The sequence below is a fragment of the Drosophila serrata genome, unplaced genomic scaffold (genome assembly GCF_035046125.1).
Source record: "Drosophila serrata isolate PLE 108 unplaced genomic scaffold, ASM3504612v1 contig_295, whole genome shotgun sequence".
NCBI lineage: Eukaryota > Metazoa > Arthropoda > Insecta > Diptera > Drosophilidae > Drosophila > Drosophila serrata.
The window spans coordinates 478,864-499,874 of NW_028257193.1; the positions used below are offsets into that span (position 1 = coordinate 478,864).

The 21,011-nt window shown below is 44.3% G+C and overlaps 3 protein-coding genes across 6 annotated transcripts in view; 1 reads left to right on the forward strand and 2 right to left on the reverse strand.

Moving 5' to 3' along the window:
- Window positions 1-19,636, forward strand: part of Tusp (WD40 superfamily protein Tusp) — a 30,431-nt gene extending 10,795 nt beyond the window's left edge. Inside the window, exons 3-11 of one of the 2 annotated variants that reach the window (XM_086836952.1) lie at window positions 13,926-14,090; window positions 14,156-14,615; window positions 14,684-15,201; window positions 15,258-15,486; window positions 15,551-15,822; window positions 15,893-17,833; window positions 17,896-18,231; window positions 18,341-18,532; window positions 18,600-19,636. In XM_086836952.1, coding sequence (XP_086693078.1) covers window positions 13,926-14,090; window positions 14,156-14,615; window positions 14,684-15,201; window positions 15,258-15,486; window positions 15,551-15,822; window positions 15,893-17,833; window positions 17,896-18,231; window positions 18,341-18,532; window positions 18,600-18,716 — 4,230 coding nt within the window. In that variant the 3' untranslated portion in view covers window positions 18,717-19,636. The remainder of the gene's footprint in view (window positions 1-13,925; window positions 14,091-14,155; window positions 14,616-14,683; window positions 15,202-15,257; window positions 15,487-15,550; window positions 15,823-15,892; window positions 17,834-17,895; window positions 18,232-18,340; window positions 18,533-18,599) is intronic. The other variant, XM_020943991.2, reaches the window with a different exon arrangement.
- LOC110177318 (uncharacterized) lies at window positions 7,125-9,950 on the reverse strand. The gene is made up of 4 exons (XM_020943992.2): window positions 9,525-9,950; window positions 8,037-8,475; window positions 7,851-7,981; window positions 7,125-7,711 (listed from the first exon to the last, which is right to left on the reverse strand). Exons 1-4 carry the CDS (start codon window positions 9,756-9,758, stop codon window positions 7,241-7,243), a joined length of 1,275 nt encoding a protein of 424 aa, XP_020799651.2. The 5' UTR covers window positions 9,759-9,950; the 3' UTR covers window positions 7,125-7,240.
- LOC110177319 (uncharacterized) lies at window positions 11,136-20,798 on the reverse strand. Of its 3 annotated transcripts, none has more exons than XM_086836954.1 (3): window positions 19,847-20,798; window positions 19,645-19,786; window positions 11,136-11,542 (listed from the first exon to the last, which is right to left on the reverse strand). In XM_086836954.1, the coding sequence occupies exons 1-2, from the start codon at window positions 20,775-20,777 to the stop codon at window positions 19,680-19,682; spliced, it is 1,038 nt and encodes a 345-aa protein (XP_086693080.1). In that variant the 5' UTR covers window positions 20,778-20,798; the 3' UTR covers window positions 11,136-11,542; window positions 19,645-19,679. The 3 variants fall into 3 exon arrangements, with proteins under 3 accessions (XP_086693080.1, XP_086693081.1, XP_020799652.2); XM_086836955.1 differs by lacking the exon at window positions 11,136-11,542 and adding an exon at window positions 18,866-19,569; XM_020943993.2 differs by lacking the exon at window positions 11,136-11,542 and having other exon boundaries at window positions 19,557-19,786.
- Window positions 20,799-21,011: the final 213 nt, after the last annotated feature.

The window sequence follows — 21,011 nt, forward strand, 5'->3', positions numbered from 1 at the left end:
AGAAAAAGGACAACATCCTTAGAGACTCGCAGGAAACTCAAACAATGCCGATGCTGGACTACATGGGATTCCTTAGCTCCTTCGCTCTTTTTTCCATCATCCCAAGGTTTGAGCAACTGTCGCGGTCTTTTCGCATAAATTGACGCAGCAAATTGACATGCCAGCGGACAAGGACACATCCTCCAATCATAAAATGTAATTTAATAGCCAGCTTTCTCCATTCCGTCTGGCATATGACACACAAGTCGGGTTTTTTTTCGGAAGGGAAATCCCCGGGTTGGGCATCATAATTTCCTCTCTGGCGATTTGGCTTTATGCAAAATCCATAACAAATGAAATCTAATGATAACTAAATTATGAGAAGTTAACAAAAAGTGGAAACTTTCTGGAACGATTATGAGGGGAAATGCTGTATTGAGTCGGTTGATTGTGCACATTAAGACAGAGAAGAGTTTGTTAAAAGGTATCTTGAAATAGATTAAGACTGAATTATCGTGATTCCTTTTGACTTAAGAGTCCTTAGTTTTTATTGACTATTAAAATAGAAGAGGTTATAAGAAACATCTTAAATTTCTTATATTTGAATGTCTTAAGAAAGGTTCCTTGGTATATTTTGATATCTTAACATAAACAAGAATGAAAAGTTAATATACTCTTTAATCTTTCAATTCAATTATAGAATTTTATCGAAAATCACCCATAAATAAGCTTAATATTTTTCGAATTTTTTTAATGGATATATTTTGGACAAATCAAAGTTAAAAAAACTCATTACTTAGCCAAAAATGCATTAATTTCAATTTAATTTAGTTTTTATTGGGTTTATAAATCAGCTTACTCCATTTAAAATAAAAAAATTAAAGGTTTAACAATTTTTGACAATTTTAGCGATGTAACCCCTTATAAAATTGTCAAAATTTTGAAAAATTTTAGTTTTTGCCGGAGATGGCTAGATCGACTCGGCTGTTGATGCTGATCAAGAATATATATGATTTAAAAGGTCGAAAATAACTCCTTCACAAGTTGCAAGCTTCTAACTGAAATTGAAATACTCTTCAAGGCTATAAAAAGAAATTGAATATTTTATGAATTAAACTCCACCTATTTATTTGAGTTTTTTGCCATATGATTAACAATTTCGAGAAGCACTGTAAAATAACTGCCTACCATATATATATTGCCCGCCAGTCATTTAAATTGCTGGCGGCAACTGGGAATGTATTTTACATATTTATGGCGAGCTCAAGAGTATGCCATATTTTTATGAACTTGCCACGTCTCGGAAAAACTTTTAATAATGCAAAAAGAATAACAATTTCTACTCAGGCTGAAGTGGAACACGCTGCTGGAGCTGAAGATGAAGCTGAAGCTGATGGCGATGCTGATGGCTTTTAGCTCAAATGGTTCACTTAGCGTAATTAACTTGGCAACTGTTGATGAAGCCGGCAAATGTAGCCATAGCTACACTATAGAGTTGTGGAATTGGTAACAGCATCATTAGCAGCTCACCATCATTAATATTTGCCAGTGCCACTGACACAGGACAATCCGTAAGGATCTCCCCTAACCATTTCAGCTGAGCTTTAATTACGCGCAGTAAAAAAATAATAGAGTTCTTTTTAATCTTTGTGCGCGGCGACAGTTGAGTGGCTCTGCTTCAGTTTCTGCTCCTGTTCCTGTGACTCCTGCTGCTGGTCAGTGACCACAAAACCACTTGAATAGCCCTCGGCCAGCCACTGGCTAATTATGTGCAGTAGACCATTATGCTCGCAGTCGCGCATTTTGTGCTGGCGGTGCGTGCTCTAAGTTAATTTCCACCGGATCATGAGAATGCCAAGCTACCGCCACCTTTCCACCATTTTCCGGGCTTATTGTTAGCCAGCAAATGTTGGTTCCCAACTAAAGAGCTAGGTATATTGAAATAATTAAATAAAATACATATATTCAGGTGCTTTTAGCAGTTTAAATAAAAGCTAAATAATGCTGATGTTAAAAGGAATGATAATATTCATAGTTCAGGCTAATAAAAGTCAGTTCTGGTTAGTCAAGCAAAGGATATTGAATTCTAAGGACAATTTAAACAGTAATCTAATGAAACCTTTTCAATTCTTTCAATAAATCCAAAGATGCAAGCTTCTAGATAGGGTAAAGAGTATTAAGACTTGTAAATAGTTCTCCAGCTAAGCACAGCTAATGCCCATAGTTGTGGAAAGCATTAAATTCCTCTTGAATTTTCCTCTTTAAAGCCCGAAACTTTTTGCCACCCCGTAAGTATGCAACGCAATGTTGAAAACTCATTTTCCCTCTAACGCACATACATACTTCCATTCGACGGCGTGCTCACGCGTAATAAATGTATTACGTGCCCGCTTGTGGTAGTGATGCCCCCCCTGTATAGTCCACCACCCCAAAGAGGCTTATTTGGGCAGGAACCGTGGAAAGCTGCCCTCGGAAAATATCCGCAGGCCTCTGTTTTGTTACGCTTGTTGAACAGGTGCCGATTACAAGTGCCAATTTCGTAGCTGCAAGTTAATTGAAAACTTTTTAATTGTTTAGGCAGCGCAAAACACATCTCGAAACAGACTTGGCTTAGTTCTAAGGGCCCTGATTTACGACCCAGGCCTGTCGCTGACAGTTTCAATTAGAAGGCGTCCCGTTCAGGCCAAGGACGTGGTTCTTTGGTTGGTTGCTAGATTCCCGAGCGGCGCCACTTTGCCAAACAATCGAGACCAACGGCCACATCCTTCCTTTTGGATAAATGAGCTTCTGCACTTTCGCCTGTTTGTTCTTGGCTCTGAAAACTGTAATTTAATGTGTCCACATTCCAGCCGCATATGATGTCCTGGGTGATGGGTATGGGATGCACCCCGAGAAAATTAAGTTTCAAGTGTTGGGAATTCCCATTAAATCCAGTTAATAAATTGAAGCAATTTAGCAGTAGATTGCAATCGATTTGTTTGCAATTTGCACACAATTTCTCAATCGACTTGAAAGCTTTACGCAACAGTATCATTTTCAAATGTATTACTAGTTTGATTTATTTAGTTTTCTTGTTTGCATACTTACTCCAAACTCCTTTTTTTTGCGAGTGTGTGGGGAGCTGCTCCTCAATCATCCCCACTTGGTTCTTCACACTTGGGTGACGTTGTGGCTTTCAGTTGTGTCATTGATTGGTTTGTCCAGCATTTCCTTGTTTGTTTGTTTGCTAGCACTGCCTTCGATCAAGTCCGTCCAGTAGTAACTGCGGTTTTTGTGTTTTGTGCCTCTGCCACTTGCCAACAATGGGCCATGGGACGTCAGGACATGGAGGCAAACTTGCACACATGCAGAGGACCTGTCCAAAATCCCTTTTCCACAACCGCTTGTCCCTCGTTGGCTAACCATCTCTGTCCAATTGTTGCATACGGATTCAATCAATCAATTATGCAACCGCCTGTCCCATTGTTATTGCATAAAACTAGACTGCCACTGACGGTTGCCAGGAGTGCAGGAACCAAAGTTGATTGCAGTCCCTATGGCACTGATTTTGATTGGGGGGAAAGAGCTTCTCAGCTTTGTGGGGATTTCATTTTTTTGCATTTCGCTTCTAGGGATACTTTTACTCATATTAAAAAACACATGTATAACGCTTCTAGTATCCTCTTAAAAGTTATACAAGTGCATTTTATATACATGTTCTGTAATTCCCTCATTAAAATGTGAAATATAAGTAGAATGCTTTGAAAATATATACAATTTTCGTGATAAATTAAATATTCTATGAATTGCCTTTTACTTTTAGACACTTAAAATTAATATTTGACTACAAGACAGCAACTTTTATCAGTTACTAATGTTTTCAAGCGTTTCTTAAAGGCAAAATCATTGTTGAATTCTTCAAAGAACTGGCTTTAGCTTCACTGAAGGCCTTTATGTAATAAGAGAATGCATTCTGAATGTTTGGACATGTCAGCTGCTCTCATGCTCCATTTGTCAACATGCACAGACAGACAACATTTGGCTGCCTTCTCTTACTGGGAAACTCATTTTGCATTGTATCGCCTGGATTTCGCCCATTCTCCCCATATGTCATCCCTTAGCATCTCAGGCCCCAGCCTCATTCTCATCCTCATTCCCTCCTCTGTTGTCGGAATGTAACAAAAGATGAGATGCACTTGAGCATGGTAAAATGCGTTATTAAGTGCATAAATATGCAATGCTGAACCTTTTGCACTCGGTGCAGACGCACCACCACCCTCTTGGCGGCACTTTTGCACCACCCAAACCCAAACCCAAACCCGAACCCTTCACCTGTCTAACAACGGTCGCTTCAGGTGGGTTTTCAAGTGCGGAGAATGCTGGCTATATGTTGGGACATGTGTGGAGAGCTTTTGAAATTTAATAAAATGCAAATTCAAATGCAGAAACCAGTGAGCCAGACATGTGCCACATGCCACGCCCCGTGCTCCCATTGTGAGTAGGGAGTAAAATGGGGATTCACCACTGTGCCCTACTCCAGCCTCTGCCACACACGCTAATGAGTTGAGTTTTGTCTCCAAACACACACACAGAGAGAGAATGTATTATGCAGTTGAAAAGGATGCAGTAGAGCGACTGCCCCCACTGAATTGTGGTAATACAACTCCTTTTTAGGCCCTTAAATCCTGATGAGAGCACAGCTTTAGCCCCTTTCATATCTTGTATAAGATGTAATAACAGTAAAACCATTAATTTACTCATTAAAATAAGTAAAGAAAGTCTGGAATAACACCCTCCAAATTCAAATTTTTGAAACCATCTGTATTTTTAATTATATTAAATGCGAAAACACACATATGCAAGTCCACTTGGGGCCCAGGCATCTCCTTTAGCGCAAAAAAAAAACATACAAGGGAAAAAAATCGATATCGCTTTTTGGGCTGGCATTAAAAAGGATCAAAAGGTGGAGCACGTGCGCACAGCCAGGAGGCGAAACGCACACAAATATATATATATATATATATCGGGCATAGTCCGACTATATCCCGGTGTGTACACATGTAAGCCATCGGAACCATTGCCGCCGCACACCCATAAAAGTTGCCAGTCCCATTCCCATTGCCATTGGCATTGTCTGGTCGGCCTGATCCGCCTTTAGCTCGGTTTCTTGCTCCTGCTACTGGATCTGCTCCTGCTCCTGCTCCTGCCGATTGCCATGGCTTTGGCTTTGAAGGAAGGGTGGCGCGATGCGACCTTAAGTAACCCGCCTTGGCAAGGGTCTGTCCCGCACCCCTTTTGGGCCATCCGGCTCATTCACACCTACGTGTGCTTGGCACAAGTGGCAAAATGTTGTTACGTGAGCATTAAACCATATTTTAAGTTATTAAGTTATTGACAAAAGCTCACGTCACCCCTTCTGGCAACGTTTGGCTTGGCATTGGAAATGGGTTTGGGTTGGGTGGTGCTCTTGGCCTGGCCCGGCCTGGATGGGAATGAATTGGGTTGGGTGGGTTGCCAGGGCACTCGGCGAGAGACTGACTTGGAGGCGGACGACACTTGTGCGCTGCTTATCCCTTATTGTTTACAATGCCACGCCTAGCCGCACAACCACACTGGCAGACACTGTGAGAATTGAGTTGGAAATTCCTTATAAATTGAGGGAAAACAGTCCCTCTAAGTATCAATAAAATATATTTGAAAGTAACGAAGAGCCTTCTAAAAGTATGCAATGAATTATTTAAGGACGAGTATGCTATGAAGATTAAGTTGAAAGATAATAAACAGGATATTTGAATTGCTAAAAAACATTATACTTTCTTCTAGATAAGAGTATCTTGTACTTGTCAGAATATCCAACATTTTCCAAGAGTTATTGTTAAAGCCTTTAACTGACTCTCATTTATTTTTCCTCAGTGTCATTCTACACGTGTTTTCCTTGTATATATACACTCGTATAATGCCTGAATTATATGTCTGAGCATAAAAAGTTCTGTAAGCGTTACCAAGCAGAAAAAGAAAATTTTCAATTCCGCACAAGCTGCTGGCTCTTGCCTGAAACTGTTAAAGTTTAAGGTTCTACATGGGAACCGCTGCAAGTGTCGCAAATATTGCTAAATTTCAGTTGTAAATTAAACATAAATATTGTTGGTAAGCTGTGCCCTAGGGGGTCAGTTTCCACTCCCTCGGAAAGCTGCGGTAGAAGTCTACTTTGCCAAGCTCCCCAACTCCTTGGGACGTCGTTCACTCACATGTCCTTTGTGCCGGACACTTCCCTGGCTGCTGCTCATCTCCCCCTGGAAGCCATTATACCGCTACGGTTTCATCCTCATTCTCTCTCTGTGTGGCTGTGACATTTTTACTGCTCCTGCTGCAGGCTACCACCAGGTATCAGCATTTTGTATTTGGAATGGAATTTCTTTCCACCTGCAAGCGACAACCAACAAAGGAGACCGACAGCATCATGGCACTGCAGCCACAGGATAGCCACAAGGATGTGTTTTCAGGCGGGCAGCAGCAAGCCGGAAATTGAAATACAAGTTATTAGATTCCTTTGACAACACAGCTTTGCAATGATATAGGGAGCTACTATAAATCTATTCATACATTTATTTGCCACACTGAATATGGGAAGCCTTTGAACGTTTCCAAATACTTAAAGGATTATTTGGCGTAGGGTCTCTGTCGTAAATCAGTCACTCTTGATTTTTCGCCTCTCGAACTGGGAAAGCCATTTTCCTTTACCAATTTTCCTATATATTTTTTGTTGTTGTTGTGCTTCACCCGCTGCGTTGAAACAAAATACAAGGCACATAAATTGCCAAGGCAAAGGACACATTTGGGTCTGCTGACTTAATGTCCAGGCAAATAAACACATTCGTCGTGGTGTGGGCGGAAAACTGCCGCTGTCGTCAGTTGGATTTCCACTTTTTTCTTTCGCTGCCGCTTTTCCTTTGTCTGCAATGCCGAATCAACCACCGCCGCCGACGCAGATAATTTGCCAAGGGAGTTGGTTTATGGGCGAGGGTTGCGCATACAATGTGTGTGTCAGAGAGTGTTTGTGGTTCGGGATGAGGACGATGGGGGTCAGGGGCCAAGCCAACGCCATGACCTACTTTTCCCGGCAACTTTTTCAATTTTCCGAAGAGTGAGTGAGCTGTGAATGTGTGTCTGTGTGGTGTGCTTGGGTTAGGCCAAAAAAGTTTATTTCGTAAAATACAATACACAGAATGTTGGACTAAAGACTACTCATAAAGCTTTCCATGGATTAACTAATGACTCCTCGCTAGTGATGCAGCACCAGGAGCAGTAACAGTCCCAGCCAGACCACAAATTTCGAATCCAGTTGGCGCATTGCCGAATCCGATTCGTCTAAATCGTTTGTGATCCGTGTGAACTCCATATCCTCCGCCTTGATGGTTCCCGGCTTCTCGGTATCGCTGTCATTGTAGACCACCGGCGGCGGAGTCGTCTTCTGGCCGGTCATCAGGAGCAGCTGCATCGTTTGCACTGGTGTCAAGAGCGGACTACGAGGATCCGTGGAGGCGCCATTTCCCTGCCAGTGTGGCGGCGGCAGGAAGGGAACATATGTGGCCGGAGCCTCATTAGCAGGATATCCATAGATGAACATTTTGACGAATAGACTCTCCGTGTCAAAGTCCGTGATGACGGCCTTTAGGGTATTTCTTGAGAAGTGACTATACTCTGCCACGGGAGCAACGTAGCTGGGATCCGAGATGTTCTTGTTTCCAAAGTGCTGGAAGTTTAGGAATTACAATTTTTAAATGGCTTACAAAAGTATCTTAAACTATGCTACAAAATGTTGCAACAATACTTTTGGGTTGCTTTTTAAGGGACCTTAAAACCTTAAGTGTACTTAAGTGTATATTACTCACATCCATAATGACAAACTTGACATAGGTTACAGAGGCCGAATCGATATAGTAAAATATGACCGATCGATTTATCTTTTTATCAGCGGAATCATCAGGCGCTACATGGTAGCAGTCGTATACCAGTTGATCGCCTAAAATTTAAGGAACATCAGTATAATCGATAGATTGCATTATCTATTAACTTACCCGGCTGTCTCTGTCCAATTTCAATAATCTTGTCCGGCTTATCAAAGTAATCTGTGGGCGTAAATAGTCCCTCTGTAGACTCATCGATTTCCTCGTAGGAGTGGTCGCCATCCAAATCTTCCTCCTCCACTTCCAGTGCCTCTCGTTGGTTATTGTCATACAGTTCGGCATCCGAAATCTGCTCAACCTCCAAGCCGCTGTAGGGTTCCATTTCACCCTCGTACTGCTGGTCGGGATTGACGATCATAGAGGGATCATAATTGACGGCGGTTTCATTCAGGCCAAAGATCATAATGGTCACATCGAATGCAGTTGGTGGCGGAACTTGAATACTGGCCTCTGTCCTAGGAGAGACACCACTTTCGTTGCTGCCCGCCAGCCGGACCATGCCCACGATGAGACGGTTCACCAGGCTGAATATCACCTCCGCCGAAATGTTCTGAAAGAAGCAAAGTGAGAGGGATTGAAGGCCAGATCAAAAGTTCCATCAAATATGGACAGACTCAATCATGTGTGACCATTGAGGTAACATCCATCAACGACTTGCAACAATTTCCGAGATGCTTACTCAGACTGACAACGACGTACATTATGTACTTTGAATAATTTGATATATGTGTATTTCGTGGGTGTTTTTGGGGAAAAGATCTCACGTCATAATGCCAAAAATTGAAAATGCATTTAGCGAGACTTTATTTCGTGATATTCTTGATATAATATATTCACTTTAAGGTCGTTCTCCGCCACTTGACTGTTCTGTTTTCCCAAATTGCCATATTTTGCAAATATTTCAATAAGCCACTTTGTGTTTATTAGCCTGCAAGTGTCGATTATACAATTTGCATTATCGATCCAGACGTCTATATATTTGGAATTCATTTTTTCATAACTCGGTCGAACTCATAATCCAATCATATTTTAGGGCAAAATGAAATAAACAAGATCTTGGTAAAAGATATATTTTGGGGGAGGAGGGAAATGTATGTAAGAAACACTGCCCGGCGGCCTCAAACACACTGGATATAAATATAAACACACATCTATGACCGAAACTTGTTGTTGTCGTCGGCTGGTGACGAAAAAAATGCCAGTTCTGTTTCTATTTTAATACCGGGCATGTGCAAAATAAAACACAACAAGGGGTCAGAACGACAAATGCCCAGAGTCAACATCGAATTCTCATATATATTGCTCAGTTGTTCGGAACCCAAAATACATGATTTATGCCTTAATGAAGCGGAAATATTTGCATTGTATACACGATCGAATGTTGTAGCAAAATCTGCATCGTTGTAGCCTTTGTCCATACAAAATGAAAATAAAACTTTAGTATTTTTTGAAACGCTGAATGATTTACTGTTGAACTGAATCGCTCCCCCTTTTGAGTTAAATTTAACTTTAAAATCGTTTGAATAATGCAAGTTTTCGGAACCCCCAACTCAAAGCTTCTAATCCTTTTGTTTATCAAATAAACCAAGGCAAACTCACTTCCTCTGACAGAATTTCAACGCAGGTAATCGGTTCCAGGACCTCGTATGTAAAGTCCACACGGGGCAGTTCCTCGGCGCCGGCAGGACGCGAGTGACGCACATCCTTGACTAGAAGCTGGTCACCAGGAATCCGCTTTCCCACGCCAAAGAATCGCTTGGCCTCAAAACAGTCACCGCTCCTCAGCAGAAATTGGCAGCCAATTAGTGCCAACAAAAACAACTTTGCACCCATTTTGCGATTTTTTTTTTTTTGGCTCTGTTTTGAATTCAATTTTCAGTGTTCAGGGAATGTTTAACATTTTTAAAAATATACGCCGGAATCGAGGGATCTTCGCACGCGTCGCGGCAAACGAACTTTGGCAACTGCAAACACGGAGACCTGAGCATCGAGTGCTGACCAAGTGCTGACGGATCGGCGAAGCTCTTTTTGTAAATTCAAATTCACTTTCGTTCATCGCAAAAGAAAATACAGAGAGACGAAATGTTTGAGAGCTGAAAATTTACAGAATGTGCTCTCGAAAGACTTTGGCAATCGCGTTCAGTTCTCCTCTTCCGAGTTGTTTTTATTTGCTTCTGCACTTGACCCCAATGGATACGATGTGAGGCGTTCCAGGCAATACTCTGAACTCTTTGTCAACGACCCCGAAAATAAGCCAAGTCCATAATAACAAGCCACAGTGTGTCTCTTTCAGGGATGGCGTTTAAAATTGGCTACAAAAGGTGCAGAAATAGCCCAAATGAAGTGTATATATATAGATTTGCAGCTATATATAAATTGGGGGGACTGTTTTGCATAAGAGTTCTTTGACTTTTTTTCGGGGGAGCTTCACTCAGGCCTTTTGGAGCTGATGAAAAGGTGTGAGGCCTATAGGGTTTGTTTTTAAAGACTTTTTTAATGTTATATTCATTATTGATTAAGATTTTGATTACAAATCGGAAATGATATGACTTTTGGCAATCATTGGCTTCTTGGCCCTTGGGTACCATCAAAAAAACCTAATATATGTGTATTCTAGGTATATTAAATGGATATTTTTATATGCTAAATTTTTTGGTAAATTAATGTTTTCCAAAATATCATAACTTAGCCAAAAATGCCTTTATTTCAATTTGGAAAGCTGTTTTGTGCTAGTTTTTATTAGGTTAACAAATCTGCATATTAATTTTTACAATTTTTTAAAAATCAATTTTTGGCCAATTTTTGCAAATTTTAATGATTATCATTTTTTACAAAAATCGAAAAAATTTCAAAATGTTTTTTTTGCCCGTTTATGGCTAGATTGATTCAGCTTTTAATGCTGATCAAGAATATATATGATTTATGTGGTTGGAAATGACTCCTTCACTGGTTTTGGAGTGTTCTGACTTAAATTATAATGAATTTCTTAAATTCATATATTTCCGGTTCGATCTTAATCCGATTAAAATTTTAACCTGCAGGGGTATACAAATTCTGTTTCTCAATTTAGTTGCTTTTTCTGTTTTATTTGTGTTTTTAACGTGATTAAGTTTATGAGAATTAACGGAATCTTGGCCATTTGCTTCTCCAGAATAATGTCAAAAGTCGTTAATTTCGCTTTATCAATTTATTTGGTTTATTTAAACACAGTTTTTTATTAACTGAATTAAATTAAATATTTATTCAAATTAACAGCGTTAAAAGCATAGACTATTACAAACTCATTTTACTCTCTCTTTAAATATTTATCAACAAAATTTAAAGCTCTTTGAACTCGTTATTTATTTACCTTTTTTTCGGGTAAATACCGTTTAATTTTGATTATCTATTCGCCATTTGTGAAACGTTAAACCAAATATTTAATTTAGTAAATGTTTATTGGCATTAGTTGTCCGTTTAGCCGCAGCTTTGTCCATTAGCCCCGTGTCCGGGAAGATAATGAAGCGGACGCTAGTGCGTGGCGTGGCGTGGCATGGCTGCCATTGGCATGCATAATGAATTGCAATTATGGTTAATGCGCCCGAGTGCGGAAAATGGAGGGTCGGTCGGTCAGGTGCCTGCAACAAAAAAAAAAGATGGCCTTTTTAATTAAATGCGTTTGCCAGGGAAAGAGCCAGTGTGCCGGCGGGGCAACATATTTGAAATGGAGCAACACGAATACATGCAATTTTCGTCTGCCAAATAGCTGCAACATAATTTATGGAGGCAACATCGCCGCATAGGCCATGGTTTGCTGCATCGCAATCGCGGCAATGGCATCTGGGCCAGAAACTGCGTCGAGTTTGGTGCAAAGTATTCACATAAATATGTTCACAGTAGATATTGCAAGGGAAACTTGCATCTGAGTGATTGCCAGGTAATTTCTTTAGGACGTCAGCCTCGCCGAGCGTCTAACTAGTTACAAGTAGCCACTTACACATTTTAGGCGAAGCAGCGGGCATCAACAACATCCTTTAACAAGGATGTCAACGCCTCGCCTTCGTGTCGCCGCCCTGACACTGAAGTTCCTGCCCCTTGCTGCTCCTTCTCCGTAGCTGCTGATGTTGTCGTAGCGTTGACAAATGAAATTACAGCATTTAGGGAAAATTGCATTACCCACTGCAATAAGGAAATTCAAGCCATTTGACTGCTTAAAGCTAACTTTGTCTAATTGAATTGCGTCCGAGTTTTCTTTCGGTTTTTCCTTGCGTTGCAGAAAATAGATTGGGTTTTTATTCGCTGAGCTTATTACATTACTGAAGTGTGGCTGAAAACATGCACGAAAGGAAAGGCATGCCGATTGCTCGAGTGCCTCAAGTGCATCTATTCTGGCCAAGAGCACGGGCAGCGTCATCTGGTTCAAGTGGCCCGGCGAAAGGTTAACAACACTTCACAAAGAAATGCTGAATGCCGCTTATAATTGTTGCCACTGGAGGAGACATCCCCACGTGCTCGATGGTGCCGTAATGAGCCAGTGAGCCACTGAGCCACTCAACGACCAATGGTCGATGGCCATTCCTGGGACATTCATGCAAGTGAGTACATGTGCGTCCTGGGAAATGTGTCCAATTATATAATTGAATTGGCCATCGCAAGGACATCGGCATATGCACATCAATCAATCTGGCTAATAAAGCAATTAACTGGGCCGACGCCGCTTGCCGTCCTCTGGCCGAAACGGAAATTACAAATTTTTCGTAATTCTTGTTTTTGCCTCTGCGGCGGCATTTTAATTTATGCCTCACAAATTGGATTTGGGCCCTCACCGAAAACGCCAATTTGGCTTAGCGGGGATTAGTCAAAATGCTGAAAGCGCCCGAATTTTGGTTTAAAATTGAAATATATTTTTCGCTGGGCGTAGCGCTTATCGCGCCCTGAAATGTAGGCTAAGCTTTTGCAGTGAGCAGCCAAGCCCGGAAAAACAATCAATTGAAGGGGGGGCCCGGCCCGATGGGGCGTTGGCAACAATCAGATCAAATTGTGAGGCAACAGCAGCACTAGGAGATGGAGGAGATGGCCAGCTCCGCCATTGGAACTGAGCGGCTGAGCCGCTGCAGCAGTTGATAAACTGGCAAAGAGTTTTCCAAAGAAAGCCCCGCCGGGTGAAAGAAAGGCGCAGCTGGCAAACAAACCAAGTTAAAAGTTGCACAACGAATGCTCGACTGCCTGATGACTGAATGAAGCTTTTGAAATGTTAATTGGACGCCTTAATTGGTTTTAATTCAACGAGCGATTGCTTTGCGTTCTGCAAACACCACGATAGTTTTCATTCACCTTTTGTGAGCGCGATTTCATTTAAATTCCATGTTAAATTGAGTTATGGCTTGCATAATTTCATTTCTATAATTAATTAAAATTTGTGATAGCACAATTGCCGAGAGGGGTTTGCAATTCTATTAGTTTACCATACATAAATCATATTAAATTAATTTAAATTACTGAATAAATAAGAAGATTAATGGGGCCCAAAAAAGGGGGTCACAATTAACTCTCAGTCAAGTGATAAGCCTTCTTAATGTAAGGCTGAATTAAATATGACTAAGTAGAAGGAGCATTCAGGCCAAAAGAGTATTCATTTTCAAGCTTTTCTCCATGGTGAGCATACCCCATTCGCCGGCCAGTTGCGGAGAACGCAAACGGATTTTGTAAAAAATGGCGAGCTTGGGGCTGTAAAAGCTGGCAGCTGGCAACTGGCAGCTTGAGCGGCTCAAGGAATAAGAGATGCAGTCACAAAGTGGAGCATATTTGCGCCATTCTGTCGATGCTGCCAACGTGGCAATGTGTGAATGGGCCAGGGCCAGGATTTTGAGCCTGCGGTAATCCATTCCGGGAGCCAGCAGCAGCGGCCACTTGACTCACAATTGCAATTGCCAGGCTTAGGCGACGACCTGCCACCAAGCTGCAGTCTGTCGACATCGTTCTCATTGTTCTCTTTCTCTATTCTATCTCCAATTTTTGCAGGACGAAGGATGGAAGTTAAATCGCACCAACTACTACCAGGAGGGATGGCTGGCCACAGGCAATGTGCGAGGAATTGTGGGCGTGACCTTCACCACCTCGCACTGCCGCAAGAATATGGACTATCCGCTAAGGACCAACTACAATCTGCGCGGCCACAGATCGGATGTAAGTATAACTAGTGCTGATCCTTTAAAGACATCAAAATAATTCCTGATGATTTACCTTTGCAGGTCATTCTGGTCAAGTGGAATGAGCCCTACCAGAAGCTGGCCTCCTGCGACAGTTCGGGCATCATTTTCGTGTGGATCAAGTACGAGGGTCGTTGGTCCATTGAGCTGATCAATGATCGCAACACACCGGTTACCCACTTCTCCTGGTCGCACGATGGCCGGATGGCTCTGATCTGCTACCAGGATGGTTTTGTGCTGGTGGGTTCTGTGGCCGGTCAGCGCTATTGGTCCTCCATGCTCAACCTGGAGTCGACGATTACGTGCGGCATTTGGACGCCCGATGACCAGCAAGTGTACTTTGGAACCACACAGGGTCAGGTGATTGTGATGGATGTGCACGGTGCGATGGTGTCGCAGGTACAGCTGTCCAATGATGTGCCCATCACCTCGATGGCCTGGTCCTGCGAGAAGTTCAAGATGGAGGAAGGCGAGGAAGCTGAGCCCGGTGTAACCAATGCGGGTGAGTTGAAAATAAAGAATATCATTTCAGGAAAATATATTAAAGATATATCTTCAATATTCCCTTAGCCAAGCGATCCTTCGTGCTGGCTGTAAGCTTCCAGAATGGATATATATACTTGCTAAAGTCGTTCGACGACGTCTCACCCGCACATATCAACACCTGCCTTAATGGCGCCCTTGGCATGGTCATGGAGTGGAGCAACTCCCGGGAGCTGCTCGCCGTCGCTGGTACGCTGCGCACCGGACTGGACGGCGCAAAGCCAGAGGAGCTGGGCACGCCTAGCAGCTACACGAACCTGGTCAAGTTCTACACGGAGACGGGCACTTGTCTGTACCAGGCGCACATCCCCTGCAGCAGTTCCACAGTTTCGGCCATTACTTGGGGTCACAACGACAAGCGGCTATTCATAGCCACCGGAACGCAGGTGCACATTGCATGGGTGTCCAGGCGAGTGGCCTCCCTGCAGCTCCTCTGCCGGCTGGAGATCCAGGCTAGTGTCGGTTCTGAGATGCTGCTGCCCTTGCTTCCGTTGCCTTCTAGGATTAAGTCTCTCATTGGCAATTTGTTTGCTCAAACGATACGAGTAAGTCTAATAAGACACTTTAATATAATTAATTTTAAATAATAATCCCGTTGCAGTGCTGTGTACCTGACCTGAAGTCGCTGCGTGATTTTGTTTCACGACCGCCGCTTTGCTCGACCCGGCTTCACTGCACCATGATCCGGCACGACGACGACTCAAACCTGAGCTCTGGCACCTGCTACACGCTCTATTTGGAGTACTTGGGTGGACTGGTGCCACTGCTTAAGGGCAAGCGGACGTCCAAGATTCGTCCGGAGTTTGTTATCTTCGATCCCCAAGTCAATGGTGAGTTTCGCATGAGAATTAGCATTGGAAGTCATAATTACCTACTTATCTCTCCTCTTCTCAGATGCACCCTTGTACTTTCAATACTCTGCCGAGGCCAAAAGCTCCTCCGGCTCCAGCCAGTCCACTACCACCGGCAACAGTGGGCGGACAGACTCCTCGGATAGCGAATACGAGGAGCGCTCCCGCTTCGGATCCCCGCGGACGCCGCGGAAGAAAAGAGTTCGACCGAAGAGGCGCCACCAGGCAGGCGATCGACTAAGCACATCCGGAGGCGGTGCAACCAACGATCCCGACAGCTTAGATGAGCTGGCCTACGTGGACACACTGCCGGAGGTAGGTGGCTTTTTTTGGCCAAAGAAGATCCACGCCATCACTGATTCAAATCATTCGTTTCATTCTCAAGCAGGAAGTCAAGCTGGTGGAGGTGACCTCCAACATTTGGGGAACCAAGTTCAAGATCCACGGACTTGCCAAAACCGTCCCAGCCAATTTAGGCCAAGTAACTTATAAGACGTCCCTACTGCATTTGCAACCACGTCAGATGACGCTGGTCATCACCGAACTGCGCGACGACTTTCCACCCGGTCCCGATCCTAGCTTTAATCCCAATATATTCTCCGAGGACGAGGACGAACATCATCAGCATCAGGCTAACCACCACGATGCAGTGCCGCAGGTGAACGTGACCAGCGCGCAGGACGTGGCCTCACTCAAGCCACCGACCATACCGCAGAGACGGCTCACAGATGGAGCTTCTGCTCCCTTGATAGCTCCGATGTCGCCCCGGCCTAATCGTATTCTGGCGCGGCACAAGAATTCCCTGACTGTGAATGGAGGAGAGCGTGGTGCTGGCTCCTCGGCGGGCATAAGCCCCCTGGCGCGAGCAGAGAGCTACGACGATGATTCTTCCAATGAGTCGCAAGAGGCAGGTGCCACGGGCAGCCAGTCCACCACTGTGGTGCTGCACCAGGCACCCTCCAACGGATCGGGTCCTGGTCCCAGTAGCAGTAGCAGCAAGACGATCACGCGTCCAAAGACTATCAGTAGCTTCAAGAACAGCTATAGCCGCTCCAGCTCCAACTCCAGTTGTCAGTCGCGGCACGCAATCTCTCCGCTATACTGCGATGGGGCTGTGCCCACGTTGCAGAGTCCCAAGAATGCTGTGGCGCCCTCAGACATCATCTTCGAAAGGCCAGCCGTGCCTGCCGCTGGACAAACCACTCTCATGTCGTACTCCAGCAACGCAGACTACGCCAACAATGTTGTGCAGGTGAAGAATGCTTTGATGTCAGAGCCGGTACGCTCGGCTAATAGCCATGTGAATCCGGTCCCTCTGAATCTGAACCTCAATTTGGAGCGAATGGATGCACGGGTTAAGTGCATGGCACCAGCCACGGCCTCTACCTCCAAGCGACGTGATATGCTGTACATCGACGAGGAGACCCAGTCACCCACGCCCACCACGAGCGCCAATAGCATGAAGCGTACGCCCACAGTGGTGTCCATAGCACCAGCCCTGCCCGACTCCATAACACGGAGCTGCAGCGTGGGCTATCTGGACTCGGTGGCCATTACGCCATCCGATGAGGCTCTGTCCGCCCTGCGTAAGGATGCGCCAAATAAGAGACTAGTGTTGGTGGACAAGCGAAGGAACCGCCGGAAACGGCAGCAGCAGGAGGATGCCCGCCGGCACAAGCTGCAGCAAACCGGAAAATCCAAGAGTCTGGACTCTTGCGAGCTGCTCTCGCTCCAGACGAAGCTGTCCAGCAAAGAGCACGAGCAGGTGGTGCGTAAGCTACAAGAGATCTCCGACAGCAGTGCCTGCAGCAGTGCGGCCAACACGTTGTGCTTCAAGTGCCGCAACAACATGAACACCAGCAGTGCCTGCAAGCGGTGCCAGCCGTCAACGGTCTCCGCCCTTGATGAGATTACGTCCGCGGTGGCGGCAACAACAACAACAGAGCCTCCAGTCAAAGAGCCTCCAGTTGTCAGCGTGCAGGCAAAGCCGGCCCCCAAGAAACGCTTCGATGTCATCACTAGCTTCACAGACTCGCCGCTCTTCACAAGGAAACACCGCTTCGGATACGGACGCAACAAGGAGACAGCGGTTACGGAGAACTCCACACCGCTGCTGGGACGGAAGCAGGACAATGGCTTCAGTTTTGTAAAGCAATTGTCCGAGGTTCGCTGGCGACGAAAGGAAACGCCACAGGCGCAAATCAATGGAGCCAGCAATGCGAGCACGTTGGAGAGGCAGCAGCAGCCAGAGATGATAGGAGCAACATGTGGGGCAGTGGAAGCAACACCAGTGGAGGCCAAGGCTTCTGTTTCCTTGCACACTCAGGTAGATATCTTTAAAAAATTAAGATGTAATGGGTTTTAATGTTCTTCCTTTAAAAATTTCAGGCTTTAACCACCTTGGAAAATATAATAAGCCGTCTTCGTGATCTCGACGAGGGTCGTCTGACACCTCCTTCCACGCCCCAGCGACTCCCACGTAGTTCACCAGCATCGCCTGCGGCTAGCAAAAAGAACAAGCGGCAGCAGAGCAACTCTCCCATTCGCCACATCCTGAACTCACCGCTTTTAAACCGCCGCCAGCGCAAAAAGCAGAGCATCATTGAGAGCTCTGATGATGAGGGCAATCAGACAAATGGATCTGGCGAGGAGAGCAACAACGCGGGCAATGGAAAGCAGTATCGCGACCTAGAGACTTTCCAAAAGGCTCAGTTGCGCCAAAAGGTGAGCCTTATTTAATGATATCTTTTGCGAAATTAATAATCAAAAACAATTCTGATTCAATCGCGACAAAGACTGAATATACTAACTAATATAATTTTAATATTTACAGCTTAAGCGTGGCAAGATTGAACCCAATGGCAGTGCCAGTTGTGCCAATCCGGCGCCAGTGCGTCGCGAGTTTGTGATGCACAACAAGGCGCCCATGTGGAATGAGATGAGCCAGGTCTACCAGCTGGACTTTGGGGGTCGTGTTACCCAGGAGTCGGCCAAGAACTTTCAAATCGAGTTTCGTGGCAAGCAGGTGAGTTCAGTTACCGAAATATAACCTTGAGATAAGAGATAATATTTGTTACATTACTCAAAAATAGGTCATGCAGTTCGGTCGAATCGATGGCAACGCTTATACTTTGGATTTCCAATATCCGTTCTCCGCCCTCCAGGCCTTTGCCGTGGCCCTGGCCAATGTGACACAGCGACTCAAGTAATCGGAGAACTGGTCGCATCGCACCGCATCCTTAACGTGTATAGCTCTTCAAAAACGTCGCCAGCTGATTGCAGCAATTGCTTTTTTGGCCTATGCTATATATATTTTTTATACCAGACGATGGAATGGACAATTAGCAAAAATTGCTTCTTCATTTGTATATATTGTATATGTATATTGTGGTCTTTAGGTTTCCAAGTACCGTATTTTAATGATTATGTATGTATGTGAACACGTACCACCACTTGATTGAAGGTTTTGCCATTAGCAGCACAAGGAAACACCCATGGGTGTGTGCGCATGGGTGTGCAACTCACAGTCCGATCCATTTTTGTGCAATATTTGTATGACAAGTTTTTTGGATTAAGTGTAGCCGAGTGTAAATTTTAGGCGTAACGTAACGACGAACGATGTATTTTAAATCAAACTACTTTAACGCGATATAGACGGATGATCGATCAGTCGGTTTTTAACACTAGTTTGTACAAGAGCAGCCTTTTTTGCATAGAGCTTCGTTTCTTGCTTTACTCGACTTAAGTGCAATATAACTCCTTTCGTTAACTCTTAGATCTAAGGCAGACATATTCGCGAAACCGAAGCATACTGCTTGGCCCAGCACTCAAGCCATTCATTGCGCGTAAGGACGAGAGTCGTCCGATCACTGGATGCTAGCATATTTTTTATATGTGTAAACTAATTGTGAATGCTGAATCGATCGACGGCAAGGAATACAGAACTTTGTGCTTTTCCTCTCAACTCTTTTGGTAGGTAGGCTTAATTTCAAGGAAAATTCGTTATTGTAATTGTTGTGAATATTGAAATAAGCACGAGTCGTAAACGATTTAGGCGGTCAACTACATAAATCATTAAATAAATGTATTTTACGTGAATAAAGGCTTTCGTTTTATAAATATCAAAAAATATTGCACCTGTGAGATTTCGCCTACCATTTCCAAAGATTGCATCACATCTTTCGCGTTTGATTTTCTATATCGATTTCTGCCTTTTCCCAATCTGGAATGGTTTTCTCCTTTATGTGCCAGGAATCGGTTTTGGCTCCTTTCAGCTCAGCTGCGATTAAAAGATAGAAAGATAAAAAGAATTTAAAAACTGAAATGGAAAATAACTTACAGGTCTTAAAGCGCTTCACTCCCTCCTGCATATCCGTTATCATATCCGATGTCACATTCATGATCTCGTTGTAGCTGGCCGCATGGAAGCCAGGACAGTTATAGGCATTGGCATTTTCCAGCAAGGCATTCCGATCATGCATCAGCGAAGCTATGGGAAACTTGGCGATTGAAAAGGCTAGATTCACAGCCTGTCCAAGGGCAGTGCCCGTAGCCACAACTCGGTTCACCAAGCCCATCCTCATGGCCTCCTTGGCGTAGACGCGTCTGCCCGTTTCTATAATGTCCAATGCGTTGGAGTAGCCAACGGCGGCAGCAAGACGTACTGATCCGCCATCGCTTAAAGGCACCCCTAGGCGCCGGTTGAAGAATCCCAGCACTGCAGAGTCCTCCATCACACGCAAATCACACAGGAGCGCCAGTTCCACTCCGCCTGCCACACAAAAACCGCTGATGCCACAGACGAGGGGCTTACGAAGGTGTCGCCTGGTTGGTCCTACTGAGCCCTCGTGACGCAACAGAAAGTTGAGGCTGCCGCGCTGTGCCTCCGCCTCCAGTTCCGCCAGGTCATATCCAGCGGAGAAAGAGCCACCAATTCCGTAAAGTACTCCCACCGGCGAGGTATCGTCCGCCTCGAATTTGCTAATGGCTTCGGTCAGCTGCTCAGCGGTGTTGGCATCAATGGAGTTACGTTGCTGTTCGCGATTCAAGCCAATAAGGGTTATGTGGGAGTCCTTCTCCACCAGCACTGTGCGGGCGGGGGCCTCCACAGTTGAATCACTTCCTGCATGTCTTTTAGTTAATATAGAAAGTTGTCTTGACCCCAAATTCAAGTTGTTTACACCTTGTAAAAAAGTACAAACAAATCTGCTCATTTCGCGGTCCAAAACAAAAACAACAACTAGCCATGGTCGTAGAAGAAATCTTTCCATAGGGGCTCATGTTTCTGATATATATCAGGAGAGGAAAGCAACAAGTCTTAATAAAAATATATTTACTTTGCAGTATTTAAGCTGTAAGGTCACTTTATTTATAATTAAAGCTAAATATAATACCTTGGCAGTCAGTATTGGCATATAAAAATAGATGAACCCTTCCCAGCACCCATGGCAGCCAGTGTTGGGCAACGTTGAACTGACATACCATATGCAACACTGCTTATCAAA

Coding starts and splice junctions, on each gene's coding strand:
- LOC110177318 (XM_020943992.2), bottom strand. CDS start 9,758: ATGGGTGCAAAGTTGTTTTTGTTGGCACTAATTGGCTGCCAATTTCTG. Junction 8,476..9,524: donor TTGAAATTCTGTCAGAGGAA/GTGAGTTTGCCT, acceptor TGCTTCTTTCAG/AACATTTCGGCGGAGGTGAT. Junction 7,982..8,036: donor AATTGGACAGAGACAGCCGG/GTAAGTTAATAG, acceptor CTTAAATTTTAG/GCGATCAACTGGTATACGAC.
- LOC110177319 (XM_086836954.1), bottom strand. CDS start 20,777: ATGGAAAGATTTCTTCTACGACCATGGCTAGTTGTTGTTTTTGTTTTG. Junction 19,787..19,846: donor AGTGAAGCGCTTTAAGACCT/GTAAGTTATTTT, acceptor TTTTAATCGCAG/CTGAGCTGAAAGGAGCCAAA.